Raw genomic sequence first — 19,773 nt, 5'->3', positions numbered from 1 at the left:
ACTCTGGTACTGTTCTTGTGAGTTCAGAATGGGAATTTCTTATTCAGAATGGATCTGGTGACCATTCAATGGTTAACCCATTTATACATGGCTGAATCGGAAACTAATTCTGTGAAAGCACACTGATTGTGAAGGAGGCTCCAGGTCATTCCTGCTTTCTGCTGCATTAGATCCTGGTATACATGAAACTGCCACATGTCCTTTCAGGAAGGATTTGCCATCCTTACCAAGTTTGTCCTTTATGTGACTGTCAAGTGACACCTTTGTGATTGGTGCCAGCGAGAAATGATTAGACTTGACTATGATAGCCCTTGGTTATAAAGGTTCACACATAAAAGGGTAGTTGGTGAGTGAGAGTCAACACCTATTGCACAAAAGAACAAAAAAGGAAAGGGAGTAATGAGAGGAAGGGAAAGCAGATTTGCAACAATGTTCCTGATCCCTAACCACACTCTGAAGTGGCTTAGTTGTATCAAACTACTGCAAAAAACATTAAAAATACAAACACGCAGACCGCCCAATAACAATGCAAGCATCAGATACAATGAAGGGATGTCTAGCCCTATCAACCCAGCAATGTCCTCTAACATCTGGGCACTTGTGCCAGAATTGAGAGAAATGTTCCATAGACTGATCCAAGTGACAGTCTAACAAACTCATGCTCTGTTGTGCCTAAACCACAGTGTGTGTTTTTTTTAAATTTAGAGTACCCAATTATTTTTTCCAATTAACGGGCAATTTAGCGTGGCCAATCCACCTACCCTGTACATCTTTTGGGTTGTGGGGGTGAAACCCACGCAGACACGGGGAGAATGTGCAAACTCCACACGGACAGTGACCCAGGGCCGCACAGTGTGTCTTTAACTGGTATACGATCGACAAATGACCACAAGTTGTTTCATACAATAATATAATTTATTGGCTAGCACACAATGTTAAAGTTATCTTAATCACACACACATGCAAGTTGATTTATAAGCTATTACAAACAAGACCTTAACTTAATTTTCAAGTGACTGGCAAGTACCGCGCAGATATGGCTTTATCTGGAGTCCGCAGTCTGGCAGTGTTGAAAGTCTGTTGCTGGTTCATTGTTGTCATAGGCTCTGGCCCTTCCATCGATGGCTTGGATGGTCTTCCTCTTCTTTGGCTGGTGAAGGGTCACCATTGTTGATTGCTGTCGAGAGAGCGAGTGAGGGATTGCGCAGCACCTTCTAACCCCCTGAGTTTTTGTGTCCTTTTGGGCGGTCCAAGGGGCATGTCCAACCAATCGATCAGGGCTCGATCACCCTGATCGATTAAGTCCAATCAAGACCCGCCCGCCACCTTGATGGTGGGCCATGTCCTTGCCGATCATGTCCTTTGGTGTCCGAGGCACATAGGCCTTTCCAAATAAGGAAACAGACGCCACCAATTCTACAGTATATCGATTTACATTTCAAGCCCATACATCTGTCCATGACTGCATAGGTGGGAGTGATTATTGCAGTCCTTGTAGAGATGAAGTCCCATTTTCACACTGAAGATACCCTCCATTGAGTTGTGTGATGCTACCACCATGCCAAATGGGATAGATTCAGAACCGATCCAGCAATTTGGAAATTGTCTCCAAGATTGATTTAGTTCAGCCCAAAACTAAGTTCTAAAAATCAGAACAAAGCACATTGCACATATGTAAGGGGCTTGCTGGCGAAGATTGGGATACTAGAAGGCTGAGGGGGAAATGACATCCAATGTGACTGTAACAACGGTAAACTATATATCCTCCTTTTTGACTGTCTATAGCTTTCAACACACTTGACCACACACTGTTGTCCAGCTGGACGGGACTACTCTCACCAGCTTCCATCCTCACCTAACTAATGATAGCCTGAGAATCACTGGCAATAGCTTTTCTTCTCACTACTGCACCGGTATCTCTGTCCTTTCCCCCCCCCCCCCCATTTTGAATTCACAGGTCACCCCTTGGTGGCATCATCTGAGAACAGGAATATTTTTCACCTGTACATTGCTGACACCTGACTCTACTTCACTGCTACCCTTCTCGACTCCACGACTGTTGCCAAGTTATCAGACTGCTTGCCCGCCATTCACTACTGGATAAGTAGATATCTGGAAGTTGGATGGTCCACAGTTTGGTTGAAATAGAAAGAGGTGGGTTGCATGGACAAGATAAGCTCAGAGAGCACAGCAAGAGTTAGGATATAGTCTAGAGCAAGGTACAGGTTCAGGGTGAAGGCAGTGAGGAATTTTGGCTTGGAGCAGGAAGAGAAGTTTCTTCCTGAAAGTTGACCGCAAGAAACTTCAGAGAGTCGTGAACACTGCCCAGCCCATCACACGAACCTGCCTCCCATCCATTGACTCCATCTACACCTCCCGCTGCCTGGGGAAAGTGGGCAGCAAAGACCCCTCCCACCCGGTTACTCACTCTTCCAACTTCTTCCATCGGGCAGGAGATACAGAAGTCTGAGAATACGCACGAACAGACTCAAAAACAGCTTCTTCACCGCTGTTACCAGACTCCTAAATGACCCTCTTATGGACTGACCTCATTAACACTACACCCTGTATGCTTCATCCGATGCCGGTGCTTATGTAGTTATATTGTGTACCTTGTGTTGTCCTATTATGTATTTTCTTTTATTCCCTACTCTTCCCATGTACTTAATGATGTTGCTTGCAGAAAAATACTTTTCACTGTACCTTGGTACACGTGACAATAAACAAATCCAATCCAATCCAAGTGACAGGCAGTTCAGTCGTAATCTTTGTGACAAAAAGTCCATAGACCCTGCAATTTGGAGGTGAGGTTGGAGAAGGCAGGAGAGGATGGTTTCTGAGTATGTTTTGTGGTGTAGAAACTAAGCCAGAGATTATCTTTACGTTCCTGCGTGTTTTTAAATAGCGGGCAATTATGCATCGAGCAGAATCTGTTTTTGCAGGGTTTCCCAAACCATTCCAGCCACAGAAGCCTTCTGACCTCCTACGAGTACTGATGGAAGCCCTAAGAAACATCCTTATTGTGTTGAAGAGTTGAACCGCAAAAAAATGATTGTTTTGCATAAAATTGACAAACATACAAAAACGCATTGATTGAAGTCTGTTCTATTTCTTATATATATGCATTTATTACAATTGATAAGTTCTCTTATTGAACAAACACTTAAGTCTTACCTTTTTTGTCATTATTAATGGGAGGAGTGATGCTGATTTTTTGCTCACAAATTTGTTTAATTTTGGGATTGCTGCTGGAGAGCTGGGTTTTCATATCAGACAAGCACTCGCACCCAAAAGCGCAAGCAGTCACATTCCCTCACATACAAACACACTCATACCCCTGCATCTCTCTCACACACATGCACCTCTCTCGCTCTTACTCTCTCTCACTTTTCACGCAGCCACAGCCACCCCTCGCGAACGCACACTTCTCGCACGCACACACAACACTCGCGCATGCACACGGACACCTCTCGCGCACTCCTCTCTCACACACACAGACACCTCTCGTGCATGCCTCTCGCATGCACACACCTCTCGCGCACGCCTCTCTCACACACACACACCTCTCGCGCACGCCTTTGACACACCTCTTGCACGCGGCTTTCTTTCATACACATACACACATCCACACCTCTCGTGCATGCACACATCTCACGCATGCACACCTCTCAACACGCACGTCTCATGCATGCACATGCACCACTCGTGCACACGCACTTCTCATGTGCGTGCACAATCTCACACGTGCGCACACACATGCCACTTGCGCGCGCACACCTCTCGTGCATACATGCACATGCACCTCGCGCAGGCACACACATATCTCGCACGTGCGCATGCACACACACACACACAACTTTCACATACATTCATACCTCCCACGCATACCTCTTGCGCACACACACGCATCTCTCTCTCTCTCAACCACAGCTCACACACACATGTCTCTCACACATCTCTCACACATCTCTCACACACACCCACATCTCTCACAAGCGCAGACCTCTCTCACAGGAGCAGACATCTCTCGCAGGAGCAGACATCTCTCGCAGGCGCAGACCTCTCTCGCAGGCGCAGACCTCTCGCAGGCACAGACCTCTTGCGCACACCTCTCTCGCAGGCGCACACATCTCTCGCAGGTGCACACCTCTCTCAGAAGCTCAGACCTCTCAAGCGCGCAGACCTCTCGCGCGTGCACAGACCTTTACGCGCACGCAGACCTCTTGGTGCACGCGCGGACCTCTCGCGCGCGTGCGGACCCCCCCTCTCTCGCGCGCGCGGGCGCACCCCCCCCTCTCTAGCGCGCGCGGGCGCAGATCTCTCGTGCGGCAGACCTCTCGGGCGAGCGCAGACAACTCTTGCGCGCGTGCAGATCTCGCTCTCTCGCGCGTGCAGACTTCTCGCGCGTGCAGACCTCTCGCACGTGCAGACCTCTCGCGCGTGCAGACCTCTCGCGCGTGCAGACCTCTCGCGCGTGCAGACCTCTCGCGCGTGCAGACCTCTCGCGCGTGCAGACCTCTCGCGCGCGCAGACCTCTCGCGCGCGCAGACCTCTCGCGCGCGCACACCTCTCGCGCGCGCACACCTCTCGCGCGCGCGGCGCGCGCACACCACTCTCTCTCGCGCGCGCGCGCACACCACTCTCTCTCGCGCGCGCACACACCTCTCTCTCGCGCGCGCGCGCACACCTCTCGCACGCGCGCGCTCGCACACCTCTCTCTCTCGCGCGCGCGCACCTCTCTCGCACGCGCGCGCGCACACCTCTCTCTCGCGCGCGCGCACCTCTCGCGCGCGCGCGCGCACCTCTCGGGCGCGCGCGCACCTCTCTCGCGCGCGCGCGCACCTCTCTCTCGCGCGCGCACACCTCTCTCGCACGCGCGCGCGCACACCTCTCTCGCGCGCGCGCGCACACCTCTCGCGCGCGCACACCTCTCGCGCGCGCACACCTCTCGCGCGCGCACACCTCTCGCGCGCGCACACCTCTCGCGCGCGCGCACACCTCTCGCGCGCGCACACCTCTCGCGCGCGCACACCTCTCGCGCGCGCACACCTCTCGCGCGCGCACACCTCTCGCGCGCGCACACCTCTCGCGCGCGCACACCTCTCGCGCGCGCACACCTCTCGCGCGCGCACACACCTCTCGCGCGCGCACACACCTCTCGCGCGCGCGCACACCTCTCGCGCGCGCGCACACCTCTCGCGCGCGCGCACACCTCTCGCGCGCGCACACCTCTCGCGCGCGCACACCTCTCGCGCGCGCACACCTCTCGCGCGCGCACACCTCTCGCGCGCGCACACCTCTCGCGCGCGCACACCTCTCGCGCGCGCACACCTCTCGCGCGCGCAGACCTCTCGCGCGCGCAGACCTCTCGCGCGCGCGCCTCTCGCGCGCGCGCACACCTCTCTCGCGCGCGCGCGCGCGCACACCTCTCTCGCGCGCGCGCGCGCGCGCGCACCTCTCTCGCGCGCGCGCGCACCTCTCTCGCGCGCGCGCGAAGACCTCTCGCGCGCGCAGACCTCTCGCGCGCGCAGACCTCTCGCGCGCGCAGAACTGTCGCGCGCGCGCGCGCGCACACCTCTCTCTCGCGCGCGCACCTCTCTCTCGCGCGCACCTCTCGCTCGCGCGCGCGCACCTCTCTCTCGCGCGCACACCTCTCTCGCGCGCGCACCTCTCGCGCGCGCACCTCTCGCTCGCGCGCGCACCTCTCGCGCGCGCACCTCTCGCTCGCGCGCGCACCTCTCTCTCGCGCGCACACCTCTCTCGCGCGCGCACCTCTCTCGCGCGCGCACCTCTCGCGCGCGCACCTCTCGCTCGCGCGCGCACCTCTCTCTCGCCGCGCGCGCGCACACCTCTCTCGCACGCGCGCGCGCACCTCTCTCGCGCGCGCGCACCTCTCTCGCGCGCGCGCACACCTCTCGCGCGCGCACACCTCTCGCGCGCGCACACCTCTCGCGCGCGCACACCTCTCGCGCGCGCACACCTCTCGCGCGCGCACACCTCTCGCGCGCGCACACCTCTCGCGCCCCCACACCTCTCGCGCCCCCCACACCTCTCGCGCGCGCACACCTCTCTCGCGCGCGCGCGCGCACACCTCTCTCGCGCGCGCGCGCGCGCACACCTCTCTCGCGCGCGCACACCTCTCTCGCGCGCGCGCGCGCGCACACCTCTCTCTCGCGCGCGCGCGCACACCTCTCTCTCGCGCGCGCGCGCACACCTCTCTCTCGCGCGCGCGCACACCTCTCTCGCGCGCGCGCGCACACCTCTCTCTCGCGCGCGCGCACACACCTCTCGCACGCGCGCGCGCACACCTCTCTCTCTCGCGCGCGCGCACCTCTCTCGCACGCGCGCGCGCACACCTCTCTCTCGCGCGCGCACACCTCTCTCGCGCGCAGCGCGCGCACCTCTCTCGCGCGCGCGCGCACCTCTCGCGCGCGCGCACCTCTCTCGCACGCGCGCGCGCACACCTCTCTCGCGCGCGCGCGCGCGCACACCTCTCTCGCGCGCGCGCGCACCTCTCTCGCGCGCGCGCGCACACCTCTCTCTCTCGCGCGCGCACACCTCTCGCGCGCGCACACCTCTCGCGCGCGCACACCTCTCGCGCGCGCACACCTCTCGCGCGCGCACACCTCTCGCGCGCGCACACCTCTCGCGCGCGCACACCTCGCGCGCGCGCACACCTCTCGCGCGCGCACACCTCTCGCGCGCGCACACCTCTCGCGCGCGCACACCTCTCGCGCGCGCACACCTCTCGCGCGCGCACACCTCTCGCGCGCGCACACCTCTCGCGCGCGCACACCTCTCGCGCGCGCACACCTCTCGCGCGCGCACACCTCTCGGATGCGCACATCTCTCACGCGCGCAGACCTCTCACGCGCGCAGACCTCTCTCGCGCACGCGTGCAGACCTCTCTCGCGCACGCGTGCAGACCTCTCTCGCGCACGCAGACCCCTCTAGATTTTGAGGTTGTTGAGAAAATTGTCATAGGGTGTGACAAGGTATTGGGCTTAAAAGTGAACAAATCTCCAGGTCTGGGTTAATTGTGTCTCAGGTTGCTGTGGGAGCCAAGGGAGGAGAAGGGTTCTGACCCAAATTTTTATTTCCTCTCTTGCCACTGTGGAGGTGCCAGAGGTTTGGAGAACAGCTAATGTGGTCGTACTTTTTAAGAAAGGTTGTGGAGACGTACTTGGGAACTACCGACCAGTGAGTCTCACATCAGTGGTTAGGAAACTACTGGAGGAGATTCTGAAGGGGAGAATCTATCTCTTCTTGGAGAGGCAAGGTTTGATCAGGGATGGTCAGTATGGCTTTGTCAGAGGTACGTCATGCCTAACAAATTTGATTGAACTTCTTGAGCATGTAACCAAGTGTGTACACTGAATTTTGATAATTTTGAATCTGTCTATTCCCTGATGTCTAAAATATTTTTGTCTGGATAGTGAACATTGGCGGAATATAGTTGGTAGAATCACTGAGGGAGGCAGGGGAACACACATATGATGCGTTTTGCCTCATTTTGTTCTTGTATCTTTACTAGGTATCTTGTTCCTTCACAAAATCCTTCAGCCAAGTTCAATTGATATTATCATTTACTGTCAAAATGAGTTGAGCGTTTGTATTGAAGAGTGAAAGGATATTAGTGTTCATGCTTTCCCCTCCCCTCATTATTCCCTTTGCTTTTTTGTTATTTTGTGCTGTAGATGTTGAATCTCACTTATCAGCCACCCTTACTTATGTGAGCTGAGGAGGAGCTATCACAACAAACCATATCTTTTTTTCACTGGCACCAATCACACCAGGAGTCATTAGATGGTTATCTGGAATCTTAATTATCTTATTTGAAATCGCCACTTGGACTCGGGCTCTGAAGCTTACCTGAGTATTTTCTCCACTGTGCTGACTGAGATCTCAGTTAACACAGCCCATGTCACCAAGCAGCTTAGTTGCTGATTGCTGTAGAAGACTTCTCTTCATAACTGATGACTAGACATGATCCTGATGGAAAGACTCTGACATTTATTTGGGTATATTAAAGTGGGTATCAATAACGTGTTCTTCCAATTCGATGGTTTACAAGTGTGTGCTGTAAAATCTATTTATATGTGATTGTGCTGAATCTCCTCACAGATAGATAACAAAGGGAACCATCTATTGGTGCATGAAGAGTCCTCCATCAATGTTCCTGCCATTGCTGCTGCACACGTAATCAAGCGATACACCGCCCAGGCTGCTGATGAGCTGTCCTTTGAGGTAAGTCGCCAGTTAATTACAAGCCAAAATAAGTCTGACAGAATGGAATGATCATTCTTTTTTATTTTAATTTTTTTTCCTCCAATTTTCTCCCCTCTCTCCTGGAAATGCTGACATCATTTATGGACACTAACTGCTTCAGCTAACCTTTCCCTACTTATCAGTCTTTTGTTTGTGGGATTCTGACTGGAGAAATCAAACCCAAGCCCAATCCTGATCCCGTCTCACTATTGTCCGTAAATGTGTGCAAATGAGCAGGTATCAATGGGGTAGTGGGCATGTGTGTGAATTGTATCCTTATTGCAGTGGCCAATGCTGCCCCCATATGTATTAATGGAGTCAGCATAGACTGAGAATTGTACTTGGGCCTTGCTGACCAGTATAGTTCAATGTACACTTATCTTCATCAACTAAGCATCAAGGAGTTGTACTCATGATGCTCCTGGATAAAAACTGGACTCCCAAGAATCAAAACCCAACTTATTGGCTAACTTTGGATTTGAAATGTCCAATCAGATTAACAGATCTAATATTAGAAGTTCCAGTTTCTCAAACGTGCAATCATAATTGTAAGATTTGAAGTTCTTTGAGCTGCTCAGTCGCTGCAAAATTGAGAGTACTGCATAGCTGTACTGCATAGCTCCTGTGCCTGAGCTTCTTGCAGTGCCAGCATTCAGAACCAAGTTGTATTTACAGGCAAATATCTTGTAGAATTTGTTAGATCTATCTGCCATCTGGTTGATCGGGAGTCAGCAGTCACCGATAGGTGAGAGTGCATCAGCTCGTAGCCATTCAACTGTTTGAAAATATTCCGCCTACAGCTGGAGCAACTAATTGGTTTTCTTTAAAATATTAAAAGTGTTTGACATGGTTTACGTTACCTCTATCACTGCTGTGCACAACTTAATTGAACACCTGGCTAGATATGTGACAGTTTTTTATATCAGTGATATAGCAGATATAAAACAAAGCTTTAAATCAAAGCTCTCTAAACTGCAGTGCTAAATCTGAATTTTCCAGTGATCAGCCAGTTCCCTTCTGTACCCATTCAAAGCTGGTGGCGCATTCATTCTCTGAGCCTCTGATAATCATTTGAGAATCTGTAGGCCATTAGTCGCTGGATGATGTCCAAAGTGTGGAACTTGCTTCCTTTTACTCGCCCATTTTTGATTGTGGCAATTCTGAGATCTGCCACCCACAGAGCAGGCCAATAAAAGTGCCAGTCACCTGTGAACCTCCATGCTCTGTCCTGCACATCTTAAACTGGTTTGCAAAGAAAGGAGACCGTATTCATTGCATTGGTGCAGGTACTGTCAGGACTACCTTGTGATTTTTCCTGCACTACATATGCAGTGTACCTTGAAACTGATCATTTTCTTGTGCTATGTATAGCTACGATGCTATGGTTTTATGCTAAGATTGGATTTGTTGCAGTTGCAAAGAAGTGTGTGAAATTTCTAAGCTTAGTTATTTTACTGCATCCATTGCACATTCAATATTGGAGTGAAGAAGCACTTGTTGCTGGGTGGCTAGTATACTACTCACTTGGCAAGGGAAGCGGCGAGAAGACTGACCGAAGTGTTGTTTGACTCTGTTTCTCCAGGTTGGAGATATTGTGTCTGTTATTGACATGCCACCCAAAGAAGATACCACCTGGTGGAGAGGAAAACATGGCTTTCAGGTAAGGATCTGTGCAGGACTGTGATGGTACAGTGTTCGGATCTGGGCACTGAGCTGACGTATTGATGTTTTGAGATGTGGGCTTTCCTCTTTTGCACATTTACCTAAACAGAAAATTTGAATAAATTGTTCCTTAAACACAGTGCTCAGTTGAACATGAACTTGAGGTTGCTGGGAACGAACAAAACTTGTGTATCTTTCTTTGCTCAGCCTTCCATCCATATAACACTTACTCATTTTCTCTCAATAATATATGCTCAATAACACTTTTTCACTTCTGCTTTGCCATTTCTATTCAAAACTGCGTTTTGTGCAGTAAGATTGTTGGAAGAATTTAAATCTGAGAAAAGCTGTATTGCATTTTCCTTTGAGGATATATTTGGGGATTTACTATTTTGTGAAATTGGAATGCCTTTGTGACTTTCACAGCTGTTGTGGAAACAGCATTTATTGCACAAGCGAGAATATTCTGACTATTTTATTGTGAAGAATTACAACATAAAATCTTCCTCATGAGTGGAATAGCTATTGCATTCCTTTTAGTCCTTCTGTCCTTTTTTTTGCATGTTGTATATTATTATTTTATAGCGTGAACGTGCATTGCATCTGTGTTAACTCTCTGGGGGAACTAGCCACATCATTCCCGACCCTGCTGTCCTTTACTGATTGCCTTTTAATTTTTTCTTTGTCAAATATTTATCTAGTGTAGGTTCGCTTTTAAAAGCTAATGTTTCCACAATTGTGTCCTAATAAACCCTTGTTTGAATATTTCTCCTAATCTCTCTTTAGTCTTTTGGTAGTGGCCTTAAATTTACATTCTTTAGTTACTGACTCACTGAGTAGTTGAGATGGTTTCTTCACCTGGCCTTATCCAAACCCCTTGATGTTTTGAGTAGTTCTCTGCCCCAGTGGGAAACATTCCAGTTTTTCTAGACTTTTTTCAAATGATTCTTCTCATCCCTGCGATCATCACAGCGAATCTATGCTGCATCTTCTCTGTGGTTATGAAATGTTTGTTCTAATGTAGGGTTCCCAACACTTCTTCTGGAGCCGAATCAATGATTTTTACAAGCTTAGCATTTCCTCTTTGCTTTTGCCATAATTACCCTCATTTATAAAAGCTGGACTCCCTTTCCTTTGCAGTTTTATCAACTTATCATCACATCATGAAGATTTGTGTAGATGAACTAAGAGAGTATCAGCCCTGGCTCCATTGTAGCCTCTGCATCAGAAGGTTGTGAGTTTAAGTTCGCTCTGGGACTTTAGCACTCGATTGAGGCTTACAGTACAGCACTGAGCAAGCTGCGACCTTTTATTGTGATGTGAAGTGAAACTCCAAAGGGCTGTTTCAGTGGTTCTAAACGAGCAATTGACACCATTCACTGAAGAACAAAATGTTCTCTTGGTGGCCTAGCCAATATTCCTCCACCGTGCAACATTACTGAATACAATTTAAGTGACCATCTATCTCATTGCTCTATGTGGAACTCTACAGTGTTCAAATTGGCCTCTCTTCACAAAGTAACCCACAGGAGGAGAAAACATACCAGGATGTGTAACTAGAACATAAAAGACCCTCTCAACACTGGAAAATGACCCATGTAATCGTAGTGTAACAAAAGCAATATATATAACTATTTAATAAATGTGCAAAATATGATGAGCAGGAATGAGCTATAAATGTATTTAATCCAATCAGAGTCTCAGACAAGGTTGAGTTCTGAATGGCAAGATCTGGATCAGGAGTAAACTGTGAATGTGAACAATATATTGTCCTGACTAATAATAAGTTTATTTCTGTGTGGTTTCTTTGAATGGGGTGGTTGAGGAATCTGTACTGCTGGGTGAGTTGGGGAGCAGATGCAGGAGCGGATGCTCAGTGTCTCGGCTGGTCGACCTTTGTGATTTCCAAAATCCAAATCCAGCTGACAGTTTCTCAGGGACTGTCTCTTTATTCTTAAGAGCAGTGCTCAGGAAACCAATTTGAAATTCATAAACCCCCACAGATAGGATGTTTTTTATTTTATTAATTCAAGGGATACAGGTGTTGCTGCTTAGGCCAGCATTTAGTGCTCATCCCTAATTGCCTTTTTGAAGGTGGTTGGTGAGCTGCCTTCTTGGACCGCCCTAGACCAGATTGCAGTACAACATTTTTCTGTGAGCGTTAGTTTCAGTTTGATACCTCACAGTTTGAAACTCTTCCATTTATAAGAAATTGAAGTCAAGGTGCCTTATGCATCTTAGTTTTAAATTTAACTATTTTTTTCATTTTGATCTTAATTGGATTTTAATTTTATTGTTTTTTGATTTTAACTGGAATGTTCAATCAGTAAATCAACAAATGTGAACAACATTGGGACTTGGTGTTTGATTTGTAGCTTTCTTTGATTTGCAGGTTGGATTCTTTCCCAGCGAGTGTGTGGAGCTCATTAATGATAAAGTTCCTCATTCTGTGACGAGCGCAATGCCAAAGCCAGGTATAGTAACCCTTTATCCTGCACCTGCTGTGCAGATAGCATCCAACCCAGTTCTGATTGATGTGGGTGTCAGAATCTCTAAATGTTCATCGATGATTTCTACAGGAAGGTGTAAATAGTACTAATGCTGACAGTGGATATCTTGCTCTGTGATGTTAACTCCGAAATATATTAGTCATATTAATTGGAACTTCCAGAAAAATGTCATCATAACCTTACACAGCCATTTAAGTGTAGCATTACATGAAACAAACCTATTCAACACTGGCATTTCTGAGTTTTCATTTGTGTATTAAGCTGTGCAGAAAATACATCTGGGAGAAGAAATTGCATCTCACTGTATCTTTACACTAGATTGTGAAGCTGTTGTTCTCTTTGTAATCTCAGGAATGTGTAAATTGTAAAATCTGCAAAATCGCAGTGATTAATGAATGCAGCCTGCTGAACATGGAAGCATCCAACACAAGGGGCGGCATGATGACACTGTGGTTAGCACTGCTGCCTCACAGGGCCAGGGATCTTGGTTCGATTTCGGCCTCGGGTAACTATCAGTGTGGAGTTTGCACATTTTCCCCGGGTCTGCGTGAGTTTCCTCTGGGTGCTCCGTTTCCTCCCACAGTCCAAAGATTGATTGATTGATTTGATTTATTGTAATATGTACTGAAGTACAGTGAAAAGTATTTTTCTGCGGCCGAGGGAACGTACCCAGTACGTACATAGTAGACAAAAGAATAATCAACAGAGAACATTGACAAATAGTACATCAAAAAACAGTGATTGATTACAGTGCGGAACAAAGGGCCAAACAAAGCAAATACATGAGCAAGAGCAGCATAGGGCGTCGTGAATAATGTTCTTACAGGTAATAGATCAGTCCGAGGGGAGTTGTTGAGGAGTCTTGTAGTTGTGGGGAAGAAGCTATTCCTGTGTCTGGATGTGCGGGTCTTCAGACGTCTGTATCTTCTGCCTGATGGGAGGGTCTGGAAGAAGGCAATGCCTGGGTGGGAAGGGTCTCTGATAATGCTGTCTGCCTTCCTGAGGCAGCGGGAGGTGTAAAAAGAATTAATGTGGGGGTGTCAAGCTTGTATGATGCGTTGGGCTGAGTTCACCACACTCTGCAGTTTCTTGCGATCTTGGACCGAGCAGTTGCCATACCAGGCTGTGATGTAGCTGGATAGGATGCTCTCTATTGCACATCTGTAGAAATTTGTGAGAATCGATGCAGACATACCAAATTTCTTGAGCTGCCGTAGGAAGTAGAGACGTTGTTGGGCTTTCTTGACTGTTGAATCAACGTGAGTGGACCAGGATGGTGATGGTGACCCCCAGGAACTTAAAGCTATCGACCATCTCCACTTCGGAGCCATTGATGCAGACGGGAGTGTGTGCCGTGGTACGCTTCCTGAAGTTGATGATCAGTTCCTTGGTCTTTCCAATATTTAGTAAGAAGTTTTACAACACCAGGTTAAAGTCCAACAGGTTTGTTTCAATGTCACTAGCTTTCGGAGCGCTGCAGGCCATTTTCCTATCCAGTTGATGATTCAAATGCAACTTGTGATACAGTGGCTGATCTCCCAGCCTAAACTAATAGCAATGGAGAGAGTTAACTTTGCAAGTGGGGGATGTGACTGGAGTTTGATGACTCAGCTGTGCTGTGTATTGGAGTTTGTTACAATGAAGTTCTCTTGCATTTATATTAGAGTGAAGTCTGTCCTGGTCCTTGTATTGGAATAACATCTGTCACATTTATGTGTTGGAGTTTAATCTGTCCTGGAATTTGACATTTCACTTGTAATTGGTAGGTGAGAAAATTTTAAACTAATTTAGTTTAATATTTTTGCAGTTGACTTGGAATTTTTTAAACTGTAATGAAACTGCAAGATAGTTAACAGAAGCATCATTTAACAGCTGCTGGTGGTTGCCTGAATAGGGGCTAACTATTGTGGGCAGGAAGCTGAGTCAGCACTTGTAACTTAAATGTGGCTCAAAAAGGTGTGTATGAGTAACCAGGATCTCTGACAGATAGTTTAAAGCTATGTCCCCTCCTGCCAGCCATTTCCATCCGCGGGAGAAGGCTCTCACTGTCCACTGATCTAACCCCCTGATCATTTTGTATGCCTCTATTAAGTCTCCTCTTAACCTTCTTCTCTCCAACGAAAACAACCTCAAGTCCATCAGCCTTTCCTCATAAGATTTTCCCTCCAAACCAGGCAACATCCTGGTAAATCTCCTCTGCACCCGCTCCAAAGCCTCCACGTCCTTCCTATAATGCGGTGACCAGAACTGTACGCAATACTCCAAATGCGGCCGTACCAGAGTTTTGTACAGTTGCAACATGACCTCCTGACTCCGGAACTCAATCCCTCTACCAATAAAGGCCAACACTCCATAGGCCTTCTTCACAACCCTATCAACCTGGGTGGCAACTTTCAGGGATCTATGTACATGGACACCTAGATCCCTCTGCTCATCCACACTTCCAAGAACTTTACCATTAGCCAAATATTCCGCATTCCTGTTATTCCTTCCAAAGTGAATCACCTCACACTTCTCTACATTAAACTCCATTTCCCACCTCTCAGCCCAGCTCTGCAGCTTATCTATGTCCCTCTGTAATCTGCTACATCCTTCCACACTGTCGACAACACCACCGACTTTAGTGTCGTCTGCAAATTTACTCACCCACCCTCCTGCGCCTTCCTCTAGGTCATTGATAAAAATGACAAACAGCAACGGCCCAGAACAGATCCTTGTGGTACGCCACTTGTAACTGAACTCCATTCTGAACATTTCCCATCAACCACCACCCTCTGTCTTCTTTCAGCGAGCCAATTTCTGATCCACATCTCTAAATCACCCTCAATCCCCAGCCTCCGTATTTTCTGCAATAGCCTACCGTGAGAAACCTTATCAAACGCTTTACTGAAATCCATATACACCACATCAACTGCTCTACCCTCGTCTACCTGTTCAGTCACCTTCTCAAAGAACTCGATAAGGTTTGTGAGGCATGACCTACCCTTCACAAAGCCATGCTGACTATCCCTGATCATATTATTCCTATCTAGATGATTAGAAATCTTGTCTCTTATAATCCCCTCCAAGACTTTACCCACTACAGACGTGAGGCTCACCGGTCTATAGTTGCCGGGGTTGTCTCTGCTCCCCTTTTTGAACAAAGGGACCACATTTGCTATCCTCCAGTCCTCTGGCACTATTCCTGTAGTCAATGATGACATAAAAATCAAAGCCAAAGGTCCAGCAATCTCTTCCCTGGCCTCCCAGAGAATCCTAGGATAAATCCCATCAGGCCCCGGGGACTTATCTATTTTCAGCCTGTCCAGAATTGCCAACACCTCTTCCCTATGTACCTCAATGCCATCTATTCTAATAGCCTGGGTCTCAGCATTCTCCTCCACAACATTATCTTTTTCCTGAGTGAATACTGACGAAAAATATTCATTTAGTATCTCGCCTATCTCTTCAGACTCCACACACAACTTCCCATCCCTGTCCTTGACTGGTCCTACGCATACCCTAGTTATTTGCTTATTCCTGACATACCTATAGAAAGCTTTTGGGTTTTCCTTGATCCTACCTGCCAAATACTTCTCATGTCCCCTCCTTGCTCGTCTTACCTCTCTCTTTCGATCCTTCCTCGCTACCTTGTAACTATCCATCGCCCCAACTGAAACTTCACACCTCATCTTCACATAGGCCTCCTTCTTCCTCTTAACAAGAGATTCCACTTCTTTGATAAACCACGGTTCCCTCGCTCTACGCCTTCCTCCCTGCCTGACCGGTACATACTTATCAAGAACACGCAGTAGCTGATCCTTGAACAAGCTCCACTTATCCAGTGTGCCCAACACTTGCAGCCTACTTCTCCAACCTATCCCCCCCAAGTCACGTCTAATGGCATCATAATTGCCCTTCCCCCAGCTAGAACTCTTGCCCTGCGGTGCATACTTATCCCGTTCCATCATTAACGTAAACGTCACCGAATTGTGGTCACTGTCCCCAAAGTGCTCTCCTACCTCCAAATCCAACATCTGGCCGGGTTCATTACCCAAAACCAAATCCAACGTGGCCTCGCCTCTTGTTGGCCTGTCAACATATTGTGTCAGGAAACCCTCCTGCACACACTGTACAAAAAACGACCCATCTAATGTACTCGAACTATATCTTTTCCAGTCAATATTTGGAAAGTTAAAGTCTCCCATAATAACTACCCTGTTACTTTCGCTCTTATCCAGGATCATCCTCGCCATCCTTTCCTCTACATCCCTAGAACTATTTGGAGGCCTATAGAAAACTCCCAACAGGGTGACCTCTCCTTTCCTGTTTCTAACCTCAGCCCATACTACCTCGGAAGATGAGTCCCCATCTAGCATTCTCTCCGCCACCGTAATACTGCTCTTGACTAGCAGCGCCACACCTCCCCCTCTTTTGCCTCCTTCTCTGAGCTTACTAAAACACCTAAACCCCGGAACCTGCAACATCCATTCCTGTCCCTGCTCTATCCATGTCTCCGAAATGGCCACAACATCGAAGTCCCAGGTACCAACCCATGCTGCCAGTTCCCCTACCTTATTTCGTATACCCCTGGCATTGAAGTAGACACACTTCAAACCACCTACCTGAACACTGGCCCCCTCCTGCGACGTCAAATCTGTGCTCCTGACCTCTATACTCTCATTCTCCCGTACCCTAAAACTACAATCCAGGTTCCCATGCCCCTGCTGCATTAGTTTAAACCCCCCCAAAGAGCACTAACAAATCTCCCCCCCAGGATATTTGTGCTCCTCGGGTTCAGATGTAGACCATCCTGTCTGTAGAGGTCCCACCTTCCCCAGAAAGAGCCCCAGTTATCCAGAAATCTGAATCCCTCCCCCCTGCACCATCCCTGTAGCCACGTGTTTAATTGCTCTCTCTCCCTATTCCTCATCTCACTATCACGTGGCACGGGCAACAACCCAGAGATAACAACTCTGTTTGTTCTAGTTCTGAGCTTCCATCCTAGCTCCCTGAAAGCCTGCCTGACATCCTTGTCCCCTTTCCTACCTATGTCGTTAGTGCCAATGTGGACCACGACTTGGGGTTGCTCCCCCTCCCCCTTAAGGACCCGGAAAACACGATCCGAGACATCACATACCCTTGCACCTGGGAGGCAACATACCAAACGTGAGTCTCTCACGCTCCCACAAAATCTCCTATCTGTGCCCCTGACTATCGAGTCCCCAATTACTAATGCTCTGCTCCTCTCCCCCTCCCCTTCTCAGCAACAGGGACAGACTCTGTGCCAGAGGCCAGTACCCCATGGCTTACCCCTGGTAAGTGTCGTCCCCCCCCCCCCACAAGTATCCAAAGCGGTATACTTGTTTCTCAGGGGAACGACCGCAGGGGATCCCTGCACTGACTGCTTCTTCCCAGTCCCTCTTACAGTTACCCATCTATCTCCAATCTTTGGTGTAACTAACTCCCTGAAGCTGCTATCTATGACCCCCTCTGCCTCCCAAGTAAGTCGGGTCCCAGCGGTGTCACCAGTAAAAACTTTTGGTTGGCTCTTAAATGTTGCTCGTTGTGTCTTTACTTAATTTGCTCTGTTTCTATAACCTTTGCTCTGGAGTCGCCAGGTATCTTTATGATACCGCCACGAGGTTCAAGTTCAAGTACTGATCAATAACACGATTAGTAAGATTCAAATCAAAACGCATTTATTATACACAGTCAATCACTACTCATGCATAAACTCTACTTACTAGACTATCTCTAACATTAAAAGGCCTATACTTAGCTTGGAACTGGCCCACCAGGTCAGGGGAACAAATGGCCTTTCGTTCGATTCTGAGCCTGCAGGATTCAAAAGCTGGTATGGACTGGTAGCTAGGAGCGCCTATCTCGTAGCGTGCGTTGACTGGAGACTTACTTGGTTGATGCGGCAGCTAGGCAGTTCACTGTCAAGCTCTGCCAAGAAGACCGAATTGAACTTGGGGACTCTATAGTCCCCAGGGGCTTCGTGCCGTTCGGGGCGGACCCCGTATCTGGTTTCAAGTGATTGGACTATGTTCCGATCACTTGGATCGATTTCTCCAATACTGGAGCCGTTCCCTGATCGCTGGGCGGTCCCTGAGTGTCCGTTGGCTTTCCTTTGTCTTGGCTCCTGCTGGCGCCGAGGAGTCTGGCTTGGTCTTATTCACCCTAAATGTTTCAATTGTTCCCGGGGATCGCTCAGTAATATGCAGATGGCTGTGAGTTTCAGTGCTGTCTGGGCTTTTGCAAGTTCTAATACACAGGAACTTTGCACCTGCTAGTTTTTGCCTGTGTTGGTTGAATTTCCCTGTAGTCTTTGCGGATCTCCATTTTAAGTCGGGAAGTGGCCAACCCAGGTGGCTACAGGGATGAGAAACATATCAGCCATGATTGAATGACGGAGCAGACTCGATGGGCCGAGTGGCCTAATTCTGCTCCTATGTCTTATGGAATACTGTATACTGGAGCAAAATTTTCGATTATAGCCCCTGCTCGCCTTTCTTTTCTGTCCTGTGTTTTTGTTGGAGTATAATCTATCATATGTTTTTATTGGAGAATATTCTGCCGTGAGCTTGTTTTTGGAGTATAGTATGCCTTACGTTTTTGTTGGCGTTTATTCATTCCTGTGCTTGCGTTGGGAAGATAATCAATCAATGTGGTTTCTGTGTGGAACTAGTTTCTGTCATGGTGCATACCTGGTCCAAATAAGGTATGTTATTAAGGCCGAACCATGCAAAGGAACAGGATTGATACTAGGTTAGTGACACCGGTTTTCAAAATAAATTCAAACCAGTTTGAGCAGAAATAAAAATAAAATCAGCAAATTCAAATCAGACTGCACCTTACAGTGAAGTGATAGTCACATGTTTTGCATTTAGTGTTTTGTTAACATTTTCATTAAGATGTGAGAGCTCTGAGTATTCCAGCAGGTAGAGTTGAATTATCTGAGGTCATCAAAAGGCACTGGATCAGATAATTTGTCCTTTAGGTGATAAAACTTGGGAAAGTGAATATATTCAACTTCCAGGAGTAAATAATAACCTTTATAGTAGTGATGTGTGACTTGATTCCAGACTGACAGAGTGCTGGGGCCCGGGACTGAAACTAGATAGAGTCCTGAGTCTGGAGAGTTGTTGGAGTATTATTAATGACTGTCACGGAAACCTAACAGAAGTACTTTGCCCCAGATTTAGTTCCTTATTTCAGATTTTCAACTGGATGTACACATCAGGCTGCTGTGCAAGGTAGTTACTTTTTTGTGGCTTGAAGCTTAATTTGTGGTATGGTGGAGGCACAGTGATAAAATCGTGTGGGTCCATTTACACAATGTATCAGG

General features: G+C 48.5%; 1 protein-coding gene across 9 annotated transcripts in view; it reads left to right on the top strand.

The window, feature by feature from the left end:
• LOC140398303 (rho GTPase-activating protein 32-like) overlaps positions 1 to 19,773 on the top strand; it is a 792,529-nt gene that overhangs the window by 606,207 nt on the left and 166,549 nt on the right. For all 9 annotated transcript variants that reach the window (XM_072486839.1, XM_072486840.1, XM_072486832.1 and 6 more), the window contains 3 exons: positions 8,125 to 8,247; positions 9,851 to 9,928; positions 12,323 to 12,404. In XM_072486839.1, coding sequence (XP_072342940.1) covers positions 8,125 to 8,247; positions 9,851 to 9,928; positions 12,323 to 12,404 — 283 coding nt within the window. The remainder of the gene's footprint in view (positions 1 to 8,124; positions 8,248 to 9,850; positions 9,929 to 12,322; positions 12,405 to 19,773) is intronic.

This window comes from Scyliorhinus torazame, chromosome 21 (assembly GCF_047496885.1).
Source record: "Scyliorhinus torazame isolate Kashiwa2021f chromosome 21, sScyTor2.1, whole genome shotgun sequence".
NCBI lineage: Eukaryota > Metazoa > Chordata > Chondrichthyes > Carcharhiniformes > Scyliorhinidae > Scyliorhinus > Scyliorhinus torazame.
The sequence above is the reverse complement of the archived record's forward strand: the minus strand, read 5'-3'. Positions and strand labels throughout refer to the sequence as shown.